This window comes from Emericellopsis cladophorae, assembly GCF_022114955.1.
Source record: "Emericellopsis cladophorae strain MUM 19.33 chromosome Unknown NODE_9_length_645218_cov_115_098568, whole genome shotgun sequence".
Taxonomy (NCBI): Eukaryota; Fungi; Ascomycota; class Sordariomycetes; order Hypocreales; family Bionectriaceae; genus Emericellopsis; species Emericellopsis cladophorae.
Genome location: NW_026250934.1, coordinates 129412 through 150486, shown reverse-complemented (window position 1 = coordinate 150486; position 21075 = coordinate 129412). Strand labels below are relative to the sequence as shown.

Sequence of the window (21075 nt, the reverse complement as noted above, 5' to 3'; positions counted from 1 at the left end):
TCGTGTCGCAATCTACATTGGTATCTCCTGTCGAACATGCAAAAGTCACAACGGGCGTTACGGTGTATCGATCAGTAGCGGCATCCCATATCCATTGCTGGGTATATCTACAGCCTCTTCACCTCCTCACCTGCTTCGCTCTCGGTCTACTCAGTTGAGTAGAGCTGGCAGTGCGCTTCATCACAGGAATCGTCGTGTCCGCACATGCATTCCTCCTGACGTTAGCATCCAGCTCTTGCAAGATGGGGATGGAGGACTCCTGCTGCTCTTCCAGCGCATCGTCCACTGCATCTTGCACCCCTTTTTCTTCTTCTACACTCTCTTCTTCGACCTTGGACCTTTCTTCCATCTCAGCCGCCGCCGCCTCAGAGTCTGTTGCATCTTCATCGGAACTCTCGGAGCTCGCGGCGACACCGGATTGGTTCAAGTTGTTGTGAGATATTGTCCGAGGGAGTTCAGTCTCGTAGCGGTATACGACCTTCCTCGGCGTGTCTCCTGTAGGCCGGTACTCTTTGAATTCAGTGTGCACAAAGGCCTCTCTCAAGGCCAGGAGAGATGCGTTGAGAGCGTCTGCCCTCTTGGTGGCCCCCTCTTTGGCATCTTGTGTCCTGGCGGCGACCTCCATACTCAGGGCCTGCATCCTGGCAAGCATGGCATCGCCACGTTCCGACAGTGTCTGATGCGACGTCTCCACCTGCCTGCACACTTCTTGAACAGACTTGACAATCGCATCGTGGTGACGGCTATTCTCGTGCAACGCACGGTGTACGGCATCCTCCGCCGGTTGCATATGAGCATCGAGGCCGGCAACATGCTGCTCCGTGAGGTCCTCCATCTCGGTGGCCAGTACCTCAGCCGCGGTGCGCGCGGCAGTGATGTGGCTGCTCCAGACCTATTGATGCACTAGTTAGCTTCACGATACAGCAAAGTTGCAACCTGGGCTTACATCTATGCTCTCCTGCATCCCCGTGTTGAGAGTCTCTTGACATCTTTGCAGTCGTTCCGACGACTGGGACTCTTCCGCGTCCCAGATCTCCATCGCGCCGTCGTACTGGGATACGCTCTGGTCGATGGCAGTGCTAGAGGTTTGAATGTCGTTTTTGAGCGTCGCCACCTTCTCCCTCAAGCGCGCGTCTTGCCTCTCGGATTGCGCGCTGAGCAGGCCGGCGATCTGAGACATGAGCTCCTGTTTCTCGAGGTCTCTCTGCTCCCGCTCATCGGCCATGAGCTGATCCATCCTCTCCAGCATCGCCGTGTTCCTGCCCAGTTCGACCGTCACGGAATCATGCATCTGCTGCCTGTGTTGCCGCGCTTCCCTTCTCTGGCTGCTGGAATGCTCCATCAACTCCTCGAAAGAAGACGTGATGCTGGCTTGGACATTGCGGCAAGATTGCTGCATCCGTATCTGCGTGGCATCCATCTCCAAGACCAAGCCTCCTATCCCCTTCTGGGCGGCCGCAGACATGGAAAGGGAGCCTTGCTCGAGTGTCTGCTTTGCAAGTTGCCCCTGCATCTGGATCTGCTTGAGAGCCTCGTCCATGGTGTCTTTCGAGTTGCGATCCAGGATACCCTCCCTCGAAGCATTGAGAAGGGATAGATTCAAGTCGAGAAGGGCCCGGGTGGACTTGACCTCGGCCGACTGGAGCTCGGTTACATGCCGTAGTCGATCCTGCACTGTCGATGCATGGTGTGACTGGACGTCTTGCAGAGCGACCACGTCTTGCTCAGCCTCGCGCGTTTTCGTGTGGGCTACCTGTTGCAATTCTTGCCATGCTGCCCTGTTCCGAGCATGCAGCGCTACTGTCCGCTCACCTTTTGCATGCAGCCCATCCACGTCATCAACGGCCGAGCTGAGTGTCGAGATGAGCCTTTTACCGACCCCCGTCAGAGCTGCCTCTGTACTTTGATGGGCTTTCCGCAGGCGAGACTCTTCGGCCAGTGTCTCCCGCGTCGAGGCAAGGACATTCTCCGTCTGGCGCACGGCATCTTCTGCGTCACCCAGCTGCGCAGTCAGGCTTGTGTGGTCCTTTTGCAGGCTCGAGAGCGACGTGGACAGGTTGAGCAGCTCGTGTGCCTTGTTGTGTAGGTTTCCTTCCAGTGTTTTGATCTTTGCCGAGTGCTCAGCGAGCTCGATCCGCCGTGACTCGCTGGTTGCGATGACTTCCTCGTACGTCTCGTTGGACAGGTACACGCCACTTCGTTGTCGGTGGCACACCAGCTCCGCCTTGAGCCTTTCCAACTCATTTGCCAGATCCTGAAGAAACATCTCCTTGTTGATGAACCGGTTCAACTGGGGCTGATTCCGAATATTTTTTGCGCGGAAGGTGTAGTCCAGTGTGGACATGGTCTCCTCCAGACTGCTTTTGGTGGGTGAGATTGTGGCGATGATACACGTCTTGGTCTGTCCGCCGAGCGAGTCCTGCAGTAGACGAGTGAGTTTCGATTCCCGATACGGGATGTGGGAACGGGGGTTGCGGTCGACGAGAGCATTGATCACTCTCCCCAGCGTGAGAAGACTCTTGTTGATCAAGCCTGCCTCGGCAGCATGCTTGTTCTCGGCGCCGGACCGCTGAATATTCTCGCTGCCCGCCAGGTCCACCAGATTCAGCTTGCCGCATTGAATGAATTCCTCCCCGCCGTTTCCCCCAGTCCGGCGCATGTACGCTGTGATGGTGAAAATGGTGTGACTTCGACTGCTGTGGTTGTTGGACTTTGTGGCTGCGACGTGGCGCTTGAGACTCCCGTCTTGGAGGACCTTGATGCCTTGGGCCGCGTTCTGAATGTGCTTCTCCTCCAGGCCCTGCACAATTGTGGCGCCGTGTTGCTTCTGCGTAGTGTTGTCGTAGATCTTCAGCTTGTTCGCATCGTCCACAGAGACGAGATCAGAAAGCTCTTCGTTGTACAGTTCGATGAAAGAAATCTTGATGCATTTCTCGGTAGACTCGAGCTTGTCGAAGAGCCGCTGGAGGACTCGAGGAATAATACCAGCATCGTCCGAGAGCATCCCTGCCGTCGTCTGCATGTCTCCGGACATTGTGTACGTCTTTCCCGTGCCAGTCTGTCCGTAAGCGAAGATTGTGCAGTTGAAACCAGCGAGCATCTGCGCCGGTCAGTCAGTCACAATCTTGTCCCCAGGCGCGTTTAGGGCTGCCTGACTAACCTCGTCCAACATGGGTTTCACAGTGTCCTCAAACACCATGACCTGGTCCGCCGCCGTGGAGAAAACGCGGTCAAACTGGTAGCTCTTGCCGCTGAGCGAGTGTGAGCCGAGAGACAGCTGCACCGTGTCGCCCAGGGCGTTCTGGGTGGAGACGACGACATTGTCGTTTTCCCGACGCTCCCTCTCGTTGCGCGCCCGACACCTGACCACCGCCCGTATGAAAGTCTGCTGATCTGTCGCGTCCGACTCGAACTCTCTCTGCTTGCGCTTCTTTGGCGCATTCATGGCCTGGGCCGTGGTCGACGCGGCTTGTTGCTGGGCGGGACGGTCATATCTCGTGGAGGACGACGGCGCGACTGGAATCGATCGCGCAGCGGAGGCGCGCGTCGATCTCTTCATTGTATGCTGTATGCTTCACCATGCGTCCGGTGAGAGGCAAATGTGCGATGCTCCCCGAAGACGAGGCGCTGCAATTACGATTAATAAGGTAAGGTACGTTCTGTAGAATTTGTATCCGCGCAGGCAGGTCACTCACTCACTGGTGGTGGGTGGGCGGTGCCGGCATGTCCCAAGTAAACAAACACCCTGTCTTGGTCTAGCCGGATTTGGTCTGCAGACCCACAGGCACTGGAAAGTGAAGATGCCTGCCTACCCTAAGGTAAATGAAAAGTGACCATGGCCCCAGTCTCTCCGGTCAGTTCGTCCAACCACCTTTCTCACCACAATAGGTATGCAGGGTTAAGAAGAAGCATCCCGATTTCGCGATGATTCGAATCTCGTAAAGTGAGCGTGGTCTACAAATAAAAATTCCCAGATTGCCCTCAAACTGCGCTGCAGCTGCTTGCCGGCACGTGGATGATGCTTGATGCGGCCGTTGAAACAGCATTCTGACAGGTGATGCCTCTTTGCGCGCGAGAGAGACACTTGCATATCTGTGAGAGCCGAGTCGTTTTGTCAGCTACCCACGTATTGTTCTATCAACCACCCGTGCGCTCTTTTACAACTGTTCGCTCAAAGACCGGGCGCTTTGCGCCTCTGTCTTTTTCTGGACACAGAGCCGTATTCATTAAGTGGCGTTTGACGCAGTTGGTTCTGACTTGTGCTCGCTACTCATCTCTCCCCCCCATACGTGTACACCCCGTCCAACCGTCCAACCAACCACGGACCCTGCGGCCCCCCCTGCTTAGGCTACCCAACCTTGTCACCTTGTGTGCGCCAGAGTCCAGACTGACACGTTGGTCGAGGCTCTGCGATCAGGCTTCACCAGCAATGGCGGCGCCTGATTGTACCGTATTATTGTGGCGATAAAAAGAACCAGGGGCAGGCGGGGATGGCGGTTCCCAAGATGGTCGACCGTCTTACATCAAGAGAAGAACCTCATCTCTCCTCCGCGGGCAAAGCCACCACCACCACCACCACCGTGCGCGACGATCCGACGATGATGAGTGCCCCTTCGACCTCGGCCGCGTCGTCGTCCCAAGATCCCGGAGCCGGGTCCCTCTACACGCCCTCCTCTGGCTCCACAGAGCAGCGGACAGACGAGTTCCACTTTGTGCGCGGCAGCGAGTACGACGAGGACGATGAGTTTCTCGATCTCGCCGACACCGTCGCGGACACGACCTCGAATGGCTCGACGTCCGTGACGCCCAGCGTGCACCGCTTCGAGTTCGCCTATGGGCGACGATACCACGGTTACAAATGCGGCCGCTACCCGTGGCCCAATGACCACTTTGAGCAGGAGATTGAGGCACTCAAACATCACTGGATGACCGAGCTGACTGTACGTGACGATGATGAGTCTGTCCGCTCGTGACGAGTGCTCACCACCCACTTCACCTGCAGGATGGCCAGTTCTGGCTGGCGGACATTGGCCCCTCGCCGCAGAGGATCATCGACATTGGCACCGGCAGTGGCATATGGGCCATCGACGGTGAGCACCAGACACACACTCTCACCATGTGGCAGACACGCGAGCCTAATCGCGAACGCAGTGGCCGATCACTACCAGAGTGCCCACGTCGTCGGCACCGACCTCTCCCCCATCCAACCGCAATGGCTCCCCGTCAACTTTCGCACCTTTATCGACGACTGCGAGCGCGAGCAGTGGCCGCACGGTAGCGGCTACGATCTCGCCCACTTTCGCGATGTCTTTCCCATGCTGCGCAACGTCGAGCACGTCCTGGCACAGGTATTCCAGTAAGCCAATCCAACCTGGCGCTCCTCGTCGCCACCACGCGAGGTTGCTGACGGCAGCGGCGTAGAAATCTACGGATAGGCGGCTATGTCGAGTTCCAAGACGTCCTCCCCCATATCCACTGCGACGACGGCACCATGTGCGACAATGACGCCCTCGAGCAGTTCATGCAGCTCGGCATACGCGCCATGCAGACACTCGGCTGCCGTCTCTTTGGCGCCACCGACATAAAGGACGTCCTCGAGGCGGCCGGCTTTGAGAACGTCCAGGTCGTCTCCATCAAGGTCCCCATCGGCACCTGGGCGCGCGAGCAAAAGCTCAAGTCCTCCGGCCTTGTCATGAAGGCCATGCTCGATGACGTCCTCGACGGCTTCGCCGCGAAACCCTTTGCCGCCCTCGGCATACTGGGCGACGAGAGGGATCAGCTGCTCACGGCGGCCAGGGCGAGCATGAAGGACCCCAGACCGCATCGCTACATGGTGACGCGCTTCTGCTACGGGCAGAAGGGCACGGACTTGATGAGGATGGACTCGGACTGAGAGTCGGCACTCTGATTCATGGAGGCTGGTGGCATCGGGACGTGTATGCTGTATATTTTTATTTTTTTATTGGCGTATTGCAGTGAATCAGGCTCGTCTATTTTGCTGTAACACCAAGCCTCTAGGGTTCCAGGTATATCCCCAAACTGAATGAAAACACCCGTGCCACCCGTAGGGTTCCATATGTGCATCAATTATTAACACCCTTCACCAGACCGCCCCTTCCAGTCCACCTAACGCCAAAAGAAAAAGAGAAAAAACTCCTCTCTTAGGACGAGAATCAAACGTTTTTGTTGCCCTGCTGCATCGTGTATCGTAAAGTGAGATAGCAAGCCGGCCCAAAGCTATGCAGTATGTACGGTCCTCTCAGCCAGGCCTGGCCTGTCCTACGATCTGGCCTCCGACTTGAGCTTGTTCATATTTGCCTCAGTCAACGCCTCGCCCCGCGACGGCGCTTGGAAACTTGAGCTCCTCATCGTCGTCGGTGGCCCCCCGGCCGCATCGATGAGTTTCGTCTCCTGCAGAAGACTCGCGTGCTCCTTCTCGCCTTCGGGTCGTCGCACCTCCTGTGGCGGCATAGGTGAGTCGAATGGCGAAGGCTCCGACTGGCCGTTGGTCGTCAGCGGACGGGGCGTGAGCGCCGAATTATCACCGCCGCCAGGAGCCTCCGACGACGGCTCCTGCTCGTCATGCGCGACGTGCGGGATGTCCGCATTCTCACAATGCTCCGAATGCTCCGAGCAGTCGGATGGTGCTGGTGACGGACATGCACGACGTCTCTGGAGGCACCACCGAATGAGCATGCGCTCGAGAATGCTCATGGTGACCGGCTTCGAGAGGTAGTCATCCATGCCGGCCTTTGTGCACTTCTCCCGATCGCCCTGAATGGCCGAGGCCGTCATGGCCACAATGGGGACATCCTGCACGAAGTGCTTGTAAGGCAGGTGGTGCCGCATGAGGTGAGTTGTCTTATAGCCGTCAATGACCGGCATCTGTACGTCCATCAGGATGACATCGGGCCTGGGATTCTTGCCCTTTGTCGAATCGACCACATATTCAAGGGCCTCCCGCCCGTTCCATGCGGCTGTGACCTGGAATCCCAGCTTGCTGATGGTCTTGGTCGCGATCTTCTGGTTGACGGGACTGCGTGTGTCAGTGAAAAGAAAGGGGGTTCTACCGCGATATCGAGCGAACTCACTTGTCCTCGACCACAAGAATAAGCATCTTGGCCCTTTCCGAGCGCGGGAGGTCATTGGCGGTTATGGGTGGTGTCCGCAGGGACGCGCGACGCATTGGGAGAGGTGCTGGGCTCTGCCCGAGTTCGTTCACGCTGTTGATAAGGTGGTCCTGCTCTGAGCTGTTGCACGACAAGCTCAGCTCACTCTGCAACCTATCCGGGATCGCCCCGGCCTGTACTGGATGAGCTTCCTTGCGTCCATGCACTTTGCTAAACGGGATGAAGAACGTGGCGGTCGTGCCGCTGCCGACCTTGGACTGCAGATTTATGCTCCCACGCATTAATTCGAGGAGGTTCTTGCAGATGGTGAGGCCAAGACCTGTGCCACCAAAGCGCCTGGCCGTCGAGGCGTCACCTTGGCTGAAAGGCTGGAAAAGCTTCTTCCGAACTTCATCCTGGATGCCAATGCCAGTATCCTCAACCACGAATCGTACTGTGACCGAATCGGCTGTCTCCTTTTCCTTTTGCACAGAGAACCGAACGTAGCCCTGATTGGTGAATTTGATGCTGTTGGTCAGGAGGTTGGTGATGATTTGTCGCACGCGTCCCGGGTCGCCGATGACCACCATGTCCGTTTCGATTTCCGCCTCAATGTCTGACCGGAAGTCGAGATTCTTCTTCTCCACGGCGAACTGAAGCATGCGAACCACTTCCTTGACGATGAGTGAGAGTGAGAACTGCACCTCCTCCACGTCCAACCGGCCAGACTCTACCTTGGAGAAATCCAAGATGTCGTTGATGACTGTCAAAAGGGAGTTGGCAGAACTGTAGATGTTCTCCACGTATTCCCTCTGCTCCGCATCGAGTTCCATGCCGCCCAGGAGCTCGGCCATGCCCAACACACCAGTGATAGGCGTCCTGATCTCGTGTGACATGTTGGCCAAGAATTGACTCTTGAGTCTCGTGGCTTCTCGCGCTGCTGCCTCGTTCGCGACCGCCTTGCGCTTTTCCTTGAGCCGCACTTCAGCCTCGTGCTTCTGGTGTCGGAGTTCCGTCACGTCCATGATGACGCCAATCACACCCTCGATGGAGGCCTCGTCAACCACTCGGCCGTCGCTGGCCCTCTTGCCATACATGGGCAAGAAGCGTGTGCGGTACCAACGTCCATTGAAAGGGTGCTCCTCGGTAACGACGTCCTCAGCGACATTGCCTTTGATTATATCCTCAACGGGGCCCAGGAAATGAGGCCTCAGCCCCTCGGACAGATGCTCTGTGAGCTTGGAGAAGACGGTGTATACATCTTGTCCGATGAACCATCTGCCGTCGTCCCGGCTCTCATCGTTCCCACTGTCCCAGATGAGAGCTCCCTCAAGCATCGTGACCCTGCGATCCATATCCGCTGTGAAGATTGTCACGTGGGAGTGCGCAATGACGCTCAGGAGCTGCTGTTTCGTCCGCTTGGCGTTGAGCTTGGTCTCCATGCTCTCATGCACATCCGTACACGTACCAAACCATTTCTCGATCTGCCCCGTCTCCTTGTTGCGTACTGCCAACGCCCGCCCGAGGAACCATCGCCATTCACCTTCCTTGCTGAGGCAGCGATATTCCGTGACGTACGGATCGCCAGTCTTCAAACAATGCGCCCAGCGCGCCGTCGTCTCGGCCATGTCATCTGGGTGAAATGGAAGCTGCCAGCCCTTGCCCAAGCACACTTCAGGCGTGAGACCAGTGTACGTGTACCATCTGGTGTTGAAAAAGTCATGGTAACCGTCTGGCCGAGCGGTCCAGACGAGCTGTGGCATGGTGTCGCAAATGAGTCTGAACCGTTCCTCATCGCGCTCCTTGATTTCAGTGATCTCTCTCGTCATGCCGGTAATGTCGCGACCAGTGACCACACCGGCCAGGAACTCGCCGGTGCTCTCATCTCGTATTACCTCACCTAAAACGTCCATGACCAACTGCTCGCCATCTGCGTTGTACATGCCGATGCGCATGCTAGAAAAGGCCTCCTCGGTGCGAAGCAGGATTGAGATCGGGTACTCTTCGATCTCAAGAGCGCGGCTGAAATCCTCGGTCCACAGGTCAAACTTCTTAAGGACCTCATACCCATCGCCTGATGCGTCGCGACTCGAGTCTTTTCGAAACAGTCGTCTTGCTGCCTTGTTGGGGAACGTGACGCTTCCATCCTTCCACATGGCCAGGATGGGCATCTGTGTGTGGTCTAGTAACGCATCCTTCATCCTCAGCATCTTTTGCAGGACCGAGGGCGTGCTGGACCGCGACGCTACGGAAGGCGGGCCCATGGGAGGGAATGGAGTGGCGGACATTGTCACGGCCGAGGGGCTGTAAAAGGATGGCTCGGATGAGTCGCGACTTGAAGCGACTGACGGCGGGTTCGATGCCAGCGGAGTCACTATTGTCTTCCTATCTGCCGCTTCGAGGATGCTGGGCTTAGCAACCGACTTGCGTGGCGCAGCGAAAGAGGAAGGCGTTGACTGTGTGCTTGTGAAGGTCAGTGTGAAATACGTCTGCCGATCCTCAAGCTCCCAGATGGAGATGATCATCTTTGCAAAGACCTGATATTCGGAAACCTGGGACTTGTACCGGGAGTCGAACGCCGTTTTGCTTATGCCTTTCCGCGAAACGACCACGTCGACGACTGCGTCTTGGGTAGGGCGGCCACCCGACAACCTTCGTTCGATGGGGAGCGTGGGGGCAGTGTTGGGCGTGTCTGGGCCTTCATTGGGGGAACCCCTCCGTGTCCCTGCCGGCGGGCGAACTCCCATTTCATTGACGATATTGTCCAGGAATACCTCCCACGTCACCCAGACCGGTTGTCCATCCTGGATCATGTCAATGCCGACTTGTGAGAGAGATTGACCTCGCAAGTGTTCCAGGGTCGTCGAGGCATCCACCTCGTCCAAGTGGTCGTCCACGATTCCCAGCATACGCCCGAGGGCTTCGTTTGCGAGAAGGACGGTTTTCAGGCTGCTCAAGACAAGTGTTGGCACCGGGAGATATTGCAGCGCTGAGAAGGCAAGCTGCCCAGGCGATATGGTCGGCATCGCCAACCGGAGCGGGCTGAGAGATTCAGGTTGGGGCCGCTTGAGGCCGTCGGAAGGCATCCTCGGGACACCGGATCCCCCGAGGGAGTGTGGAAGGTCGTCTCCTGTGCCAGGAGCGGCGATACCAGGGCTGGGTCTCAACGGGGGTCTCGTCTGGGTCGGTTTCGGGTCTGTGGTAGGCTGTCCCAGTGGTGTCGTCTGGGAGGAGCCAGCCTCATCATCAACTGCCGTGTCTGCATCGTGCGTTATTGAATGCGCGGGCCTAAAAGCTCGAGGGTCGTCGCTGATGTTGAGGGTGTCGGGGGGTGTCATATCGTGGCGTCCCGCGTGCCAACCATGGAATCGCGTGCTGGAGGGGGTTCTTGTTGTGGAGAGGCTTTAGCATACAACGGGCATGGCACAAACATGGCCAGCCGGTGTAGCTATCGCGTGTACTGCGTCGCGCCTGTTCCACCACTTCGGCCGCAGTTGGGGAAGAATGGAAGAGTCGGATACGGGGAATGGGGTGGAGTTGTAACTTGTCGAGGGGCACGCTGCGCTGGCGGGCAGGGGATGACGATGGTGCACTCCTTCGTTTCTAGATGCCGAAAGACGGTGGCCCTTAGAATGACCACGACAAGTTCCGGCTGGGAGAAGACTCGTAGGTTGAATCGTAATCGAACACTCGACTTGGGCTTCTCGAACCGCAGATCCGGGTTGACAATGTCGACAGGCGGCAAGAGTGGCCGGAAGGAGGAAGGTACAACCAGAAGTGGCTGTGGCAGGCTGTGGCAGGCTGTGACAGGCAGGTGATGACGCTCTGTCAGATCAGGCCAGGTTAGGCACTGCTGCAGAAGTCGTGCGCTGCCTCAATTCGGCCACAGCGGGATCAGAGAATGAAGGAAAAATTGGAGGATGGACAAATAGGTACGCAGCCACGGTTCGTGAAGAAGAAAATACAATCATCGCAGTGCATCAAACGCTCGATTGAGATTGACCCCAGTGTCAGATGATCGACAATCCAGGCCAGCCCCGTGGAGCCAGCCTATCGAACTGAGACCAGGATCATATCCCTAGTCGGGTGGGCCTAAAAACAGAGACTATTATTTTGTGCGCTGCATTCGTGGTGCGAGCCTAGAATCCTGGGCATCGCGATCATGGCGGGGACTTGCTGCTTTCCCACGAGCGGGACGTGCCATTGTCGATTCCCATACCAACCAGAGACACTCCAGCGAGTCTCGCGGAGAGTTTCAACTAGACCAAGACACTCTGATTCACTTACAGAATCTGATTCATCTACAGCACAAGTCCCGTACAGGTGAATGCTGCGCTGCGCACGACATCGTGAAGTCCTCACGGACCCCAGAAACCATCTTTGCTCTCCGACGCTCATTGGATGGTCCACCGGCACGGAACCTTGAGTTGGCTCCCTCAAGTCTAAGTTACAGCGGACAATGCTGCTGTGCGGGGCTGCGCGAGTGCTGTAGCCTCCGCCCGGCACCCGCTGAGACTGGATCGCGCCGCGACTTCAGTGGGTGTGCGTACCCCGGCATTGTCGCTGCAGAGTGCAGATAGCCCCACATACACCCATGCGTCGGGCATGGTGCCCTGGTTCGAGACCGCGTGTTCAGTCCAGTCTCCTGTCCTCTGTTAGGAGGGTCTGGTCACCTCAGCTCATCGTGAGCGCTATTATTAGTCCGAGTCTAGACGCCGCTCCTCGAGCAGCAATTCATTCTGATTCTATCATCTAGATGGATGTGTATCGGCTGTACTTACATGTAACCACCCGTGATGGCGGCATGCTGTACGTCACTGCCGCGGGCCAAGCGGGTACGCACGATCTCAGCCAAGCTAGATCCACCAACCAGAGAAAGCCCCAATGGGCCAATCAGACCCCCGTGCCTCCAAAACTCGCCCTACGTCATGCGCCTCACCCGTGTCGGTGGAAAAAGAGCTTACTCTGGCATGACGATGCCCTCGGCGCCATGAAGTCATTTTGCTCAATGAGCATGCAGCTCGCGAACGCTTTGCGTCAGGGTGCACATCCAGGGTCGTGATGGGATTTCTCAAACAACATGCATTTCCCATGCATCCATCAGATCTCCAATCGTGCCCAGTCGCTGCGGTTACGACCTCTCCTTCATTCGGCCACACTCACTGCACGTCCACCACTGCTGCTCCATCACCTTGCTACACCACACACATCTCCATGTCGGCGGTAGCATGGTCCTTCTTGTTGGCTTCATTGCTGGCCGATCCTCCATGCGACGTCGTTTCTTGTTTGCCGGCCGAGGCGGACTCGGCGAGGCTGTGAGATCCACCGTCTCAGGGACCCGTGGTGTTGGACTTGGACTCTGTGGCCGCGGCGTGCCACCGCTGTTGCTGGCACGGTTGCTGGCAGGAATCTTATCACCGGCGGAACGCTCGCTACCACATGCATCGCAGCAGAGATAGGCTGCCGGGTTCACCAGCGTGCACACATGGCACGACCACCTGTCGCCCATGCCCAACTTCCCACCGCTGCCCATAGGGTTTTCCTGCGAAGGTGCAGCGTAGTCTTTGCCGAGTGCCTTCTTCTCATCCTCCTGGGTCATCTCCCACAAGGCCTGCGCTATGGCCGCCTCGTTCGCTTCCTCCCCCTCTGCTGCTGTCATGGTGCTGCGATCCTTGGCGCTCTGCGTCAGATCAATGATCTGGCGCTCTGTCATTTTGTCACTGCACATCCTCCTTCCTTCTTGATGTCTCCGCGCTGATGGGGGCACGGCGGCGCGCACATGGTTCCAACCATTCTGTATCTCGCCCCCGAGTCGGCGCGAGAAGCCTTGCCGGGCTAGTACTGCCTGCTGCTGCTGAGCTGCTTCACGTGCCAGCCTTCTAATTTCCTGCTGCGGCATCCTCCCTCCGCCAAGTCTCTGCCCGGAGGATAGGAAGTTCTGGCCCGTGAAGCCCTTTTGGAGCAGGGCTTCGAGCTCATCGCGTAGCTGGTTCCAAAGCGCGTGAAAGGACGAGTTGTGAGGACTGATGACGTTATGGCAGAGCTCGTGCAGCATCGTGTCGACGACCTCCTCAAAAGGAAGAAAGGCTGTCCTGTCACTGTGGTATCGCAGACGGAGACAAATTAACTTTCCCTTATTTACGTTGAGCCCTTTTCCCTGTGAGCCACTCAATGTACCAAGAGAGGTCGGAGAGTCAGCATACCTAGGAGATGGCCCTCATTGGGGAAAAACTCTGTCAGCTCGAAGATCTTCCAGTTGCGCGCCCGCATGATCGGCTTCACTAGGGAGGCGATTTTCTTGAGGGTTTGCAAAGCCTCGTTTGCTCGGGGAAAACCATGCAGGTGGCGGTAGGCCCTGATCAGGGCGTCTACCTCGGGCATCTTATTCTGCTACAGTGTAGAAAGAAAGAAAGAAGTCGGTAAAAAGGTTGGCACAGGCTCGAAGCGGCCCTGAAGTGTCTTGCGGAGAGTAGCGAAGGATACCCAGTCGACAGATAAGGCGGTCACGACTATCGAGATCAAAAGAGAGACGGAGGACCTTTAGCCTTTTATCAGCGATTGGCACCAGACCTTTGAGAAAGCGACCGAATCCGACACATGACTGCTTGCCACTGTCCGGTCGTTGTCCTCCAGGTTTCGCAATGGATTCACTGGTGGCTGCACATTGTTCACGAGTGTGACTCCGAGAGGCTGCTGCTGAGGACGACGTGAAACTGCCTGCGGGGACTCATAGGTGCGCGGCTAAGATTTCTTAGTCAGCCGGAACCCCATAAGTCCGCATAAGAGCCAATCAAATACCTTACGTACCTAGCCTCATACCAGCCTCAAGGGCCAAGGCCGCACACAAAGACACACACATAGGCAGCTTCAAGGCCGCACACAAAGGCAGCTTCAATGTCGCACACATAGGCACACACAAGCAGCCTCATCGCCGCTTACACAGGCAGCCTTTGCGGCATGCGCGTATCTAATTGGCACACGGACCTATTCTATGGGGCTTAGCTGACTAAGAAATCTTAGATACGCACCTAGGTGCGCACCTATGAGTCCCCACTGCCTGCGAAATGATTACTCATCAGAGAATACTATCAAACCGTATCCGTACCCGCTTCACGATCACTGCCGCACCAAGACTCAATCACCGGGTTGAACCTGAACCCCCGAACCTCAAAAGACGCAGGCACAAAAAAGTGTGCTTCGCTTGAAAAATCATGATTCACCCTTCTCACGCGGCCGGCTTTTTGGCCACCGCACGCAGCCTGACATAGCTGATCATCTCCTTCCCGTCACCACCCTCTCCCCCACAAACGTGTCGCAGGACCTGTGCGCATTCTTTGATGACTTCTTCCCGCTGCTGCTCATCATCTAGCACATCCAGCCACTGTCCGCCCATCAACCTCACCCAACCTTCGACACCGCCTCGGTCGGCGGTCGTGGGTCTCCACTCGCGCTCACACCTCTCTACCACGAACCCGACGCTCTCAAGCGTGCGCTGCAACCAAGCTTCGTTGGGGAAGAACCAAGGCTCTGCGGCAATGATGTTCTCCATGGACATGCGTCGAGCAAGCGCGGACACGATGGCTGTGCGCATCTCGCATACGTTACCTTGGCCACCCATCTCCAGGATCAGCGAGCCACCGGGCTGAAGAGCGTCGTACATGGACTGGAAGGTTGACGTACGCGTGCTTGGAGCACTGAGGATCCAGTGGAGGGCTGCATTGGAAAATACCTTGGTGTAGGTCTCCCGCTGGTAGGCATTCGGAGTCGTGGAGTCAATCACTGCGTGAAACGTGAGTAGGGGTGTACCGACAAACTTGGGCTGCTCGGCTCACGGACCTTGAAAGGTCGCATTGGGGGCGTCTCTGCAAGTTTGCCTCGCCGCGTCGATCATGGCCAAAGAGGCATCAGTTCCATGGAGAGATCCACTGCCCTGGGCGAGGATCTTGGCGAATTCGACGTCGAGGACGCCGTCTACCGCTCGTCGTCAGCAAAGGTTGGCCATGATCCGATGAACAGACAACGCACCGCCACAGCCGACATCAAGAAGGACATCGTCCTTTTGTAGGTCAAGCCATTGGACTATTTTGGTTGCCAACTTGGGCACGAAAGAGGCTGAGTGTTGATAGGCCTGGGCGTGTAAGTGGAGGTTTGTCACGCAAGGAGGAAAAAGGGCTGACCGATGAAGACCAGTGGTCCTTGTTAGTACTGTCGGTCATTGCACTCCTCTATGCAGTCCTATGTTTGCGAAAATGCGAATCGAAACGGATGTCGATGCTATCAAAGGCGCATGCTCGCTTCGACGTCCCTTGTTATGTACTCGAGCCGGTGCTCCGATCTCGGCGAGGGGGCAGCGTCCAGGGAAATCCTCCCTTCTACACTACTCGGCAGTATCAGTTTAGGACGTATCAAAGTGTGCCGATCGTTCAGTCAACAGATGTCAGTTTTCTCAATAATTTTGCCAAGGGTTCACATGTCATCATTTACTCATTGTCAGGCGCTTTTACCTGTGGTAGTATCCAGGCTGCGTCCCCGGGACCAACAGCTCAGTCTAGCTCCAAGAGTCTGAACTTGTCATCTCCCAAGGCCTCTTCTACTCTCTCCATGCAAGCCAGCACCTTCTCCTCCTCCAATCTCCGACCAATTACCTGCACACCCACCGGCAGCCCGTGCATCGCATCCGCATCATACAGCTTGTATGCTCCTTGCGCCACACCGTTCAGCTTCTTGATGTTGAAGTGAGGGCTCAAGGCATCCTTCTCCCGGTCAACGTGGGTGACAGGGATAATTCCTGCAGTGTAATCCAGCTGGAAACGCCGTCAATGATTGTTTCGACTACCAGGAATGGATCGGAGGGGACTCACCAGATTGAACAAGAACGTGTACCCACAGCTGCTCACGGCATCATGCATACCACCGTGCGGTACTGCCGGCGTGGCATTCGGCGGCGCGATGATAAAGTCCACGTCCACATGATTCCACCACTCGAACCACCTGCGCTTGTACGCCTCGCGCCTCGCGTTCAGCCCCCAGACCTCGTAAGCACTCTTGGGGTGCCAGTCTCGCAGCAAGCCCGCCCAGACGGGATCCCGCCGGACGTACTTGACCCACAGGTAGTGTAGGTACTTGATCGGACGGGGTAGTCTCATGTAGAATAGCATCTGTGCGACGCCCTTGTCGTTCCACTCGCCCCAGCGCATGCAGTCAGTCGCCGTCCTCACGCCGTCGTTATTCAGCAGGAGAGAGGCGGCCTGGAGACCTTCGTAGGGATCGGGAGGTGAGATCTCCCTAATCTCGTGCCCTGCCCTCCTCAGGGCGGCCTCTGTCATCTCCAGTGCTCGCTGGCATGGTGGTGAAGGGTCGACGACATTGTCTGTTCGCATGATGCCAACTTTGAGCACCTTCTTCTCCTTGTACGCCTTCTCAACATCTGATCGCCAGGCAAGCGGGTGGCACGTGTAGCAGTATTTCCACGGCTCCATTTGCACAATCGACCGGGTAAAGTACGCCAAATCGTTGAGTGTTCGGGTCATTGGGCTCAGGACCGAAGGCACACCGTCTTGCCCAGGCATCGGTGTGAGAGCCCCACTCTTGGGCCATCGTCCCGTCGAGCAGCGGAGAGAGTAGATGCCGCTCCAGTGCGCGGGGACACGCACGCTGCCTGCCACATCGCTGCCGACACCCAGCCGACCTCCTAGGGCGAGCAGCGCACCTTCGCCGCCTGTCGAGCCACCGGGTGTGTACTTTTCGTTGTAGGGGTTTGTGCACTGGCCCCAGACTTGGTTGGTCGACTCGAAGCTGAGGAGCGTGATGGGGATGTTTGTCTTGACATAGGGCACGGCGCCCGCGTCTTTCAGGAGCTTCACATGCGGTCCGTCGGTCCTTTGCGCGTTGCCTGTCAGGCTGCTGATCCCCACCGTGGTGTCGAACCCTCCCACCTCGAGGGAATCCTTCAGGCTGATCGGGATTCCGGCCAATGGCCCCTTGAGATTGACGCTGCCGTCCTTGAGCCAGCGTTCAGCGGGCTCGATCATGACTTCCGTCACACAGTTGGTTTTCTCGTGCGCTTTGACGGCCACTTTACCGTAAGTGCGCAAGATCTGCGTAGCCTTGGAGGGGTCGTTGTGGACATCTTCGACGAGCGATTGGATGGGCTTGGTGACGATGTCGCGGTCGAGAGGAGAGAAGGCGGCGTGGTAGCACGAGGGGAGGCCACGGAGGCGAGCGACGCGCTCGTTCTGTTTGAACTGGCTGCCTCTTGTCAGTTCTGCTATTCTGTGGGAGACGTGACGTCTTACCAGTCGCGCCGGTGGTTGAGATAATCCAAGAGGAACATGGTGTCTGTATGTGTCCTCGTGGGCTTCGGACAATCAGAGCTGAGGGGAAGATCGGGAGGAAAAGGATCGAGACGCCGAGGACCAGATAAGGGATGGGGACGCACGGGCGGGCTGTCTGGCTTTAAGTGTTGACTAAGAGATAGATCGACTGAGCTGCAGCTTGCCGTGAGTAGCCGTTCGCTGGGCGTGTGGGGTAATCTGGGGTAGCTACGCTCCTTAGGGCGCTGTCGACACTGAGCTGAGTGGATTCAGGACAAATAACTTTGGTAAATGAGGGGTCTTAGCCAGAAAGGCTAGATGTTTTGTTTTCTACCGTGTGCAATGCGTGTATGTATCACTCGATCCGTACATGAAATGGTCCCGTTGAATCCTTTGACGCAGCTGGCGCTCACGCGCGCATGCATGTGACTTTTTGAGAGTACACTGACAGCTGTATGTCCGCAACAACATGGCAGCATTACATTTTATGGTAGGCGTACTACGTACGTGTGAAGGAGGTCCCCTATAATACTCCTCCTTGATCCATCAAATCAAAATACTTCCCTACATCATGATCTTCCTGGCCTGACTTGTCCTCGCGTGCTGCATATGAACATGGAGATAGCCCCACCTCCATCTGCCTGATAAGGGTGGAGAGCCGCCAAGCCCGGCATCCAATCACGGAAACGCATCTGCAGGCCCTGGTCTGCCGACGCGAAGTCAAAGGAAAGAGCAAACAGGCGTCATCTGCTTCTTCTTCATGCCCAACAGCACCGCAATAGTATCCCATCACCACCGACGGCATCATGTCTGCTGACGACCAGCAGTTCCTGGACGCGGTAAGTACATGCTCTCTTGGGCAGGCGCGTGTTCTCCTCCGCTGACGAATCCAGCTCGCCTCGCTGCCTGACCGCATCGTCTCCTACAGCGGTTCTGTCGCTGAAGTCATCAACACACAAGTCGACGCTGCCGCTTCACAGATCCGCTCCACGCTCTCCCAGTCCTCGTGGATCCCAGACACTATACGGCCGAATCTCCCGCCGCCCAAGCCAGCGCCCGTACCCGTCTCTGCTCTGTCGAGGTTGGATCAGGTCCAAGCATGGATCTGGCGAAACAAAATCCTTACAGGATGCATAGTCCTTGCGTGTGGAACCGTCGTCTGGAAGGGATACCAGACCGGTAAATCCGCTCGCAAAGTACGGCGAGCGAAGCGCGCCAGGAACGGTGGACGAACAGAGGTTGTCGTGATCGCTGGCTCGGCGAGTCTGCCACTCACAAAGTCATTGGCCTTGGACATGGAGAGACGCGGGTTTGTCGTGTACATTGTGTGCAATGCGGCTGAGGACGAGGGAGCTGTATCTGCGCTAGCGAGGCCGGACATCCGACCGCTGACTATCGACACAACAGATGTGAGTGCACTCCTTACCCTCCCCTACTCATGCGTAAAAACCTAACAAAAGGACAGCCGCCCAAAGCCGGGGCCGCCATAGAACGCTTCGCACTCCATCTCCAGTCCGGCTCTTCGCCTGCGCCCACCGTCAAACCCAACGCCCTCACTCTCAAATCCATCATTCTCATACCGAGTCTCAACTACCAAACCTCGCCCATTGCGACCATCCCGCCCTCCAGCTTTGCCGACCTCTTTAACACACATCTACTGCAGCCCATCCTCACAATCCAAGCTTTCCTACCACTGCTGACCTCGAGGTTGCAGCCCATCGGGGAGAAATGGATCCCGCCAAAGGTCCTCGTCTTTACACCCAGCATCATCTCATCCATCAACCCGCCCTTCCATGCACCCGAGGCAACGGTGTGTTCGGCACTGGGAGCGTTCACCGACGTCTTGACCGCCGAGCTGAGGCCACTGGACATTACGGTCACCCACATGCAGCTCGGTACATTTGACCTGTCCGCCTTTGTGCCAGCACGACAGAACGCATCGCTGGGAGCTGGGAATCCTGAGGACACGCTCGTCTGGCCCGACGGTGCCCGGCACGTCTACGGGCGCAACTTTATGGCGCAGACGAGCAGTGCCATTTCGGGTGGTCGCATCAGGGGCCTCAAGGGATCGTCGCTACGCCATCTCCATAATTCGGTCTTTGACGTGATCGACGGATCCATAGCCGCCGACACGATCCGCGTCGGTCTTGGTGCGAGCGTCTATGGCTTCGTCGGCCGCTTCGCCCCCAGGAGCCTGGTTTCGTGGATGATGGGCATCCGCAAGGTCGACCAGCTCTCCACTTGGAAGACGAGCTCGTATGAAGGGTCGTCGCGCGATGGATCAGAGAATGGTGATGAGGGCTCCGCGTCGGAGCAATTTGTCGCCATCACACCGGAGAAGAATATCTGGAGGGCCGACGTGGAAAGTGGTGTTTGGGGGCGATCGCCGTCGCAGCTGTAGATAAAACCAATGAAATGTACAGACTCCTCTCTCGCACCTTGGGGTATCGAGACTTCACTTTTAGTGCTTTCCTCTGAATCGTCCTCTGCCCCCTCTCCACCGCCCACCCCTGCCGCGATGTTGACCGCCGCCGCGTCCGCCACCCCAGTCCTCTCTGCGCTCCTCCTCCTCCCGGCCCATGGCCGCTTCGATCCTTGCCTCCCTCTCTGCGTCTTCCTCCTCCTTGACCTCGCTCCTCGCCCGCGGCCGATCGAGGTTGGTCTGCCACTTTGGATGCGCGCCCGCCTTGCACTCGGGTCCGTCGGGGCAGAACCCGGCCAAGTAGTACACGCACAGTTTCCTCCGCACGTGCTTCTTCGCGCAGCGCGGGCCCAGGGGGCAGAAGCCCATGTCGTAGTGCGGACACGGGGGCAGCCGCGAGAGCGGATCAATGTGCAGGTAGAGACACTCGTCGCCGTTAGAGCAGTACCCGTTGCGCATAAAGAAGTTGCACTCGGGCATCTTGCGTAGGTTGTATTCGTGCAAGAACTCGCAGTGCTCGCCCTTTTTGCAGAGCCCGCGCAGCCAGTGCTTGCACACGAGCGAGTTGAGGCCGCCCTGGCGCTGTGTGGACTCGGAGGGGTTGATGAGGACGTGGCGCTCCGGGCAGCGCGTGCCGTTGGGGCAGGTACCCGTGTTGAAGGCACGGCATATCGGCCGGTCGGCGGGGAGGGAGACCTGGTAGGTCTGCTGGAGGAAGGGCGTGAAGGCGAATGTGTAGGTGGGCGAGGTGTGGTTGAGGATGGCGCTGGCGGCGGCTTGGGGCGATGTGGCCGTCGCCATGGCTGTGGTTTTGTGCGGGCTCTAGTGGAGAAGAGTGGCAGCTGATTTGCCTGACAATGATTCACTGACGGCACAGCAAGGCCAGATTCGGTGGAGTGTTGAGGCGATGTTAGAGAGGGATGAACATGGACCTTCAACAGTGCAATGCGATGCGATTTGAGGCAAGGCAAAGGAACCGCGCACCGTGACGTGCAGTGCTTTGTCAGCGGTGTTTTGCCAACCCTGCACCTTGGAGCTCCCACGACAAGATCGTGGTTTGCCATGCCTTTTACTGCGCAGTATGCTTTTGACTGTTTCTCTTGATGCTACTTAAATAAGAAGGAACATAATCATTTTATTTAATTCTTCAGATCCGAGCTTTTATGTAGAATATCAGGGAATAGTAGTGACGTCTACTTTGAGTCTTGGACACATTTCAAAACGTATGCAG

At 57.1% G+C, this 21075-nt stretch overlaps 7 protein-coding genes across 7 annotated transcripts; 2 read left to right on the top strand and 5 right to left on the bottom strand.

The window, feature by feature from the left end:
* Window positions 1-118: 118 nt before the first annotated feature.
* On the bottom strand, window positions 119-3559 carry J7T54_000611 (Kinesin-like protein bimC; the record flags this gene model as incomplete). Its single annotated transcript, XM_051504449.1, has 4 exons — window positions 119-892; window positions 947-1749; window positions 1813-3100; window positions 3161-3559. 4 exons carry the CDS (start codon window positions 3557-3559, stop codon window positions 119-121), a joined length of 3264 nt encoding a protein of 1087 aa, XP_051363965.1.
* A 946-nt stretch (window positions 3560-4505) lies between these two features.
* J7T54_000610 (uncharacterized protein) lies at window positions 4506-5893 on the top strand (the record flags this gene model as incomplete). The annotated part of the gene is made up of 4 exons (XM_051504448.1): window positions 4506-4940; window positions 5003-5090; window positions 5152-5356; window positions 5422-5893. The coding sequence occupies 4 exons, from the start codon at window positions 4506-4508 to the stop codon at window positions 5891-5893; spliced, it is 1200 nt and encodes a 399-aa protein (XP_051363964.1).
* Window positions 5894-6279: 386 nt separating this feature from the next.
* On the bottom strand, window positions 6280-10447 carry J7T54_000609 (Two-component system protein A-like protein; the record flags this gene model as incomplete). Its single annotated transcript, XM_051504447.1, has 2 exons — window positions 6280-7036; window positions 7092-10447. The coding sequence occupies 2 exons, from the start codon at window positions 10445-10447 to the stop codon at window positions 6280-6282; spliced, it is 4113 nt and encodes a 1370-aa protein (XP_051363963.1).
* Window positions 10448-11551: 1104 nt separating this feature from the next.
* On the bottom strand, window positions 11552-13490 carry J7T54_000608 (DNA damage response protein-like protein; the record flags this gene model as incomplete). The annotated part of the gene is made up of 5 exons (XM_051504446.1): window positions 11552-11624; window positions 11700-11754; window positions 12074-12139; window positions 12273-13196; window positions 13313-13490. The coding sequence occupies 5 exons, from the start codon at window positions 13488-13490 to the stop codon at window positions 11552-11554; spliced, it is 1296 nt and encodes a 431-aa protein (XP_051363962.1).
* Window positions 13491-14334: 844 nt separating this feature from the next.
* J7T54_000607 (Acetamidase) lies at window positions 14335-17442 on the bottom strand (the record flags this gene model as incomplete). Its single annotated transcript, XM_051504445.1, has 6 exons — window positions 14335-14888; window positions 14946-15080; window positions 15135-15237; window positions 15755-15913; window positions 15971-17357; window positions 17405-17442. The coding sequence occupies 6 exons, from the start codon at window positions 17440-17442 to the stop codon at window positions 14335-14337; spliced, it is 2376 nt and encodes a 791-aa protein (XP_051363961.1).
* Window positions 17443-18228: 786 nt separating this feature from the next.
* J7T54_000606 (uncharacterized protein) lies at window positions 18229-19823 on the top strand (the record flags this gene model as incomplete). The annotated part of the gene is made up of 3 exons (XM_051504444.1): window positions 18229-18261; window positions 18316-18831; window positions 18888-19823. 3 exons carry the CDS (start codon window positions 18229-18231, stop codon window positions 19821-19823), a joined length of 1485 nt encoding a protein of 494 aa, XP_051363960.1.
* Window positions 19824-19883: 60 nt separating this feature from the next.
* J7T54_000605 (mRNA 3'-end-processing protein-like protein) lies at window positions 19884-20645 on the bottom strand (the record flags this gene model as incomplete). The annotated part of the gene is made up of 1 exon (XM_051504443.1): window positions 19884-20645. The coding sequence occupies one exon, from the start codon at window positions 20643-20645 to the stop codon at window positions 19884-19886; it is 762 nt and encodes a 253-aa protein (XP_051363959.1).
* Window positions 20646-21075: the final 430 nt, after the last annotated feature.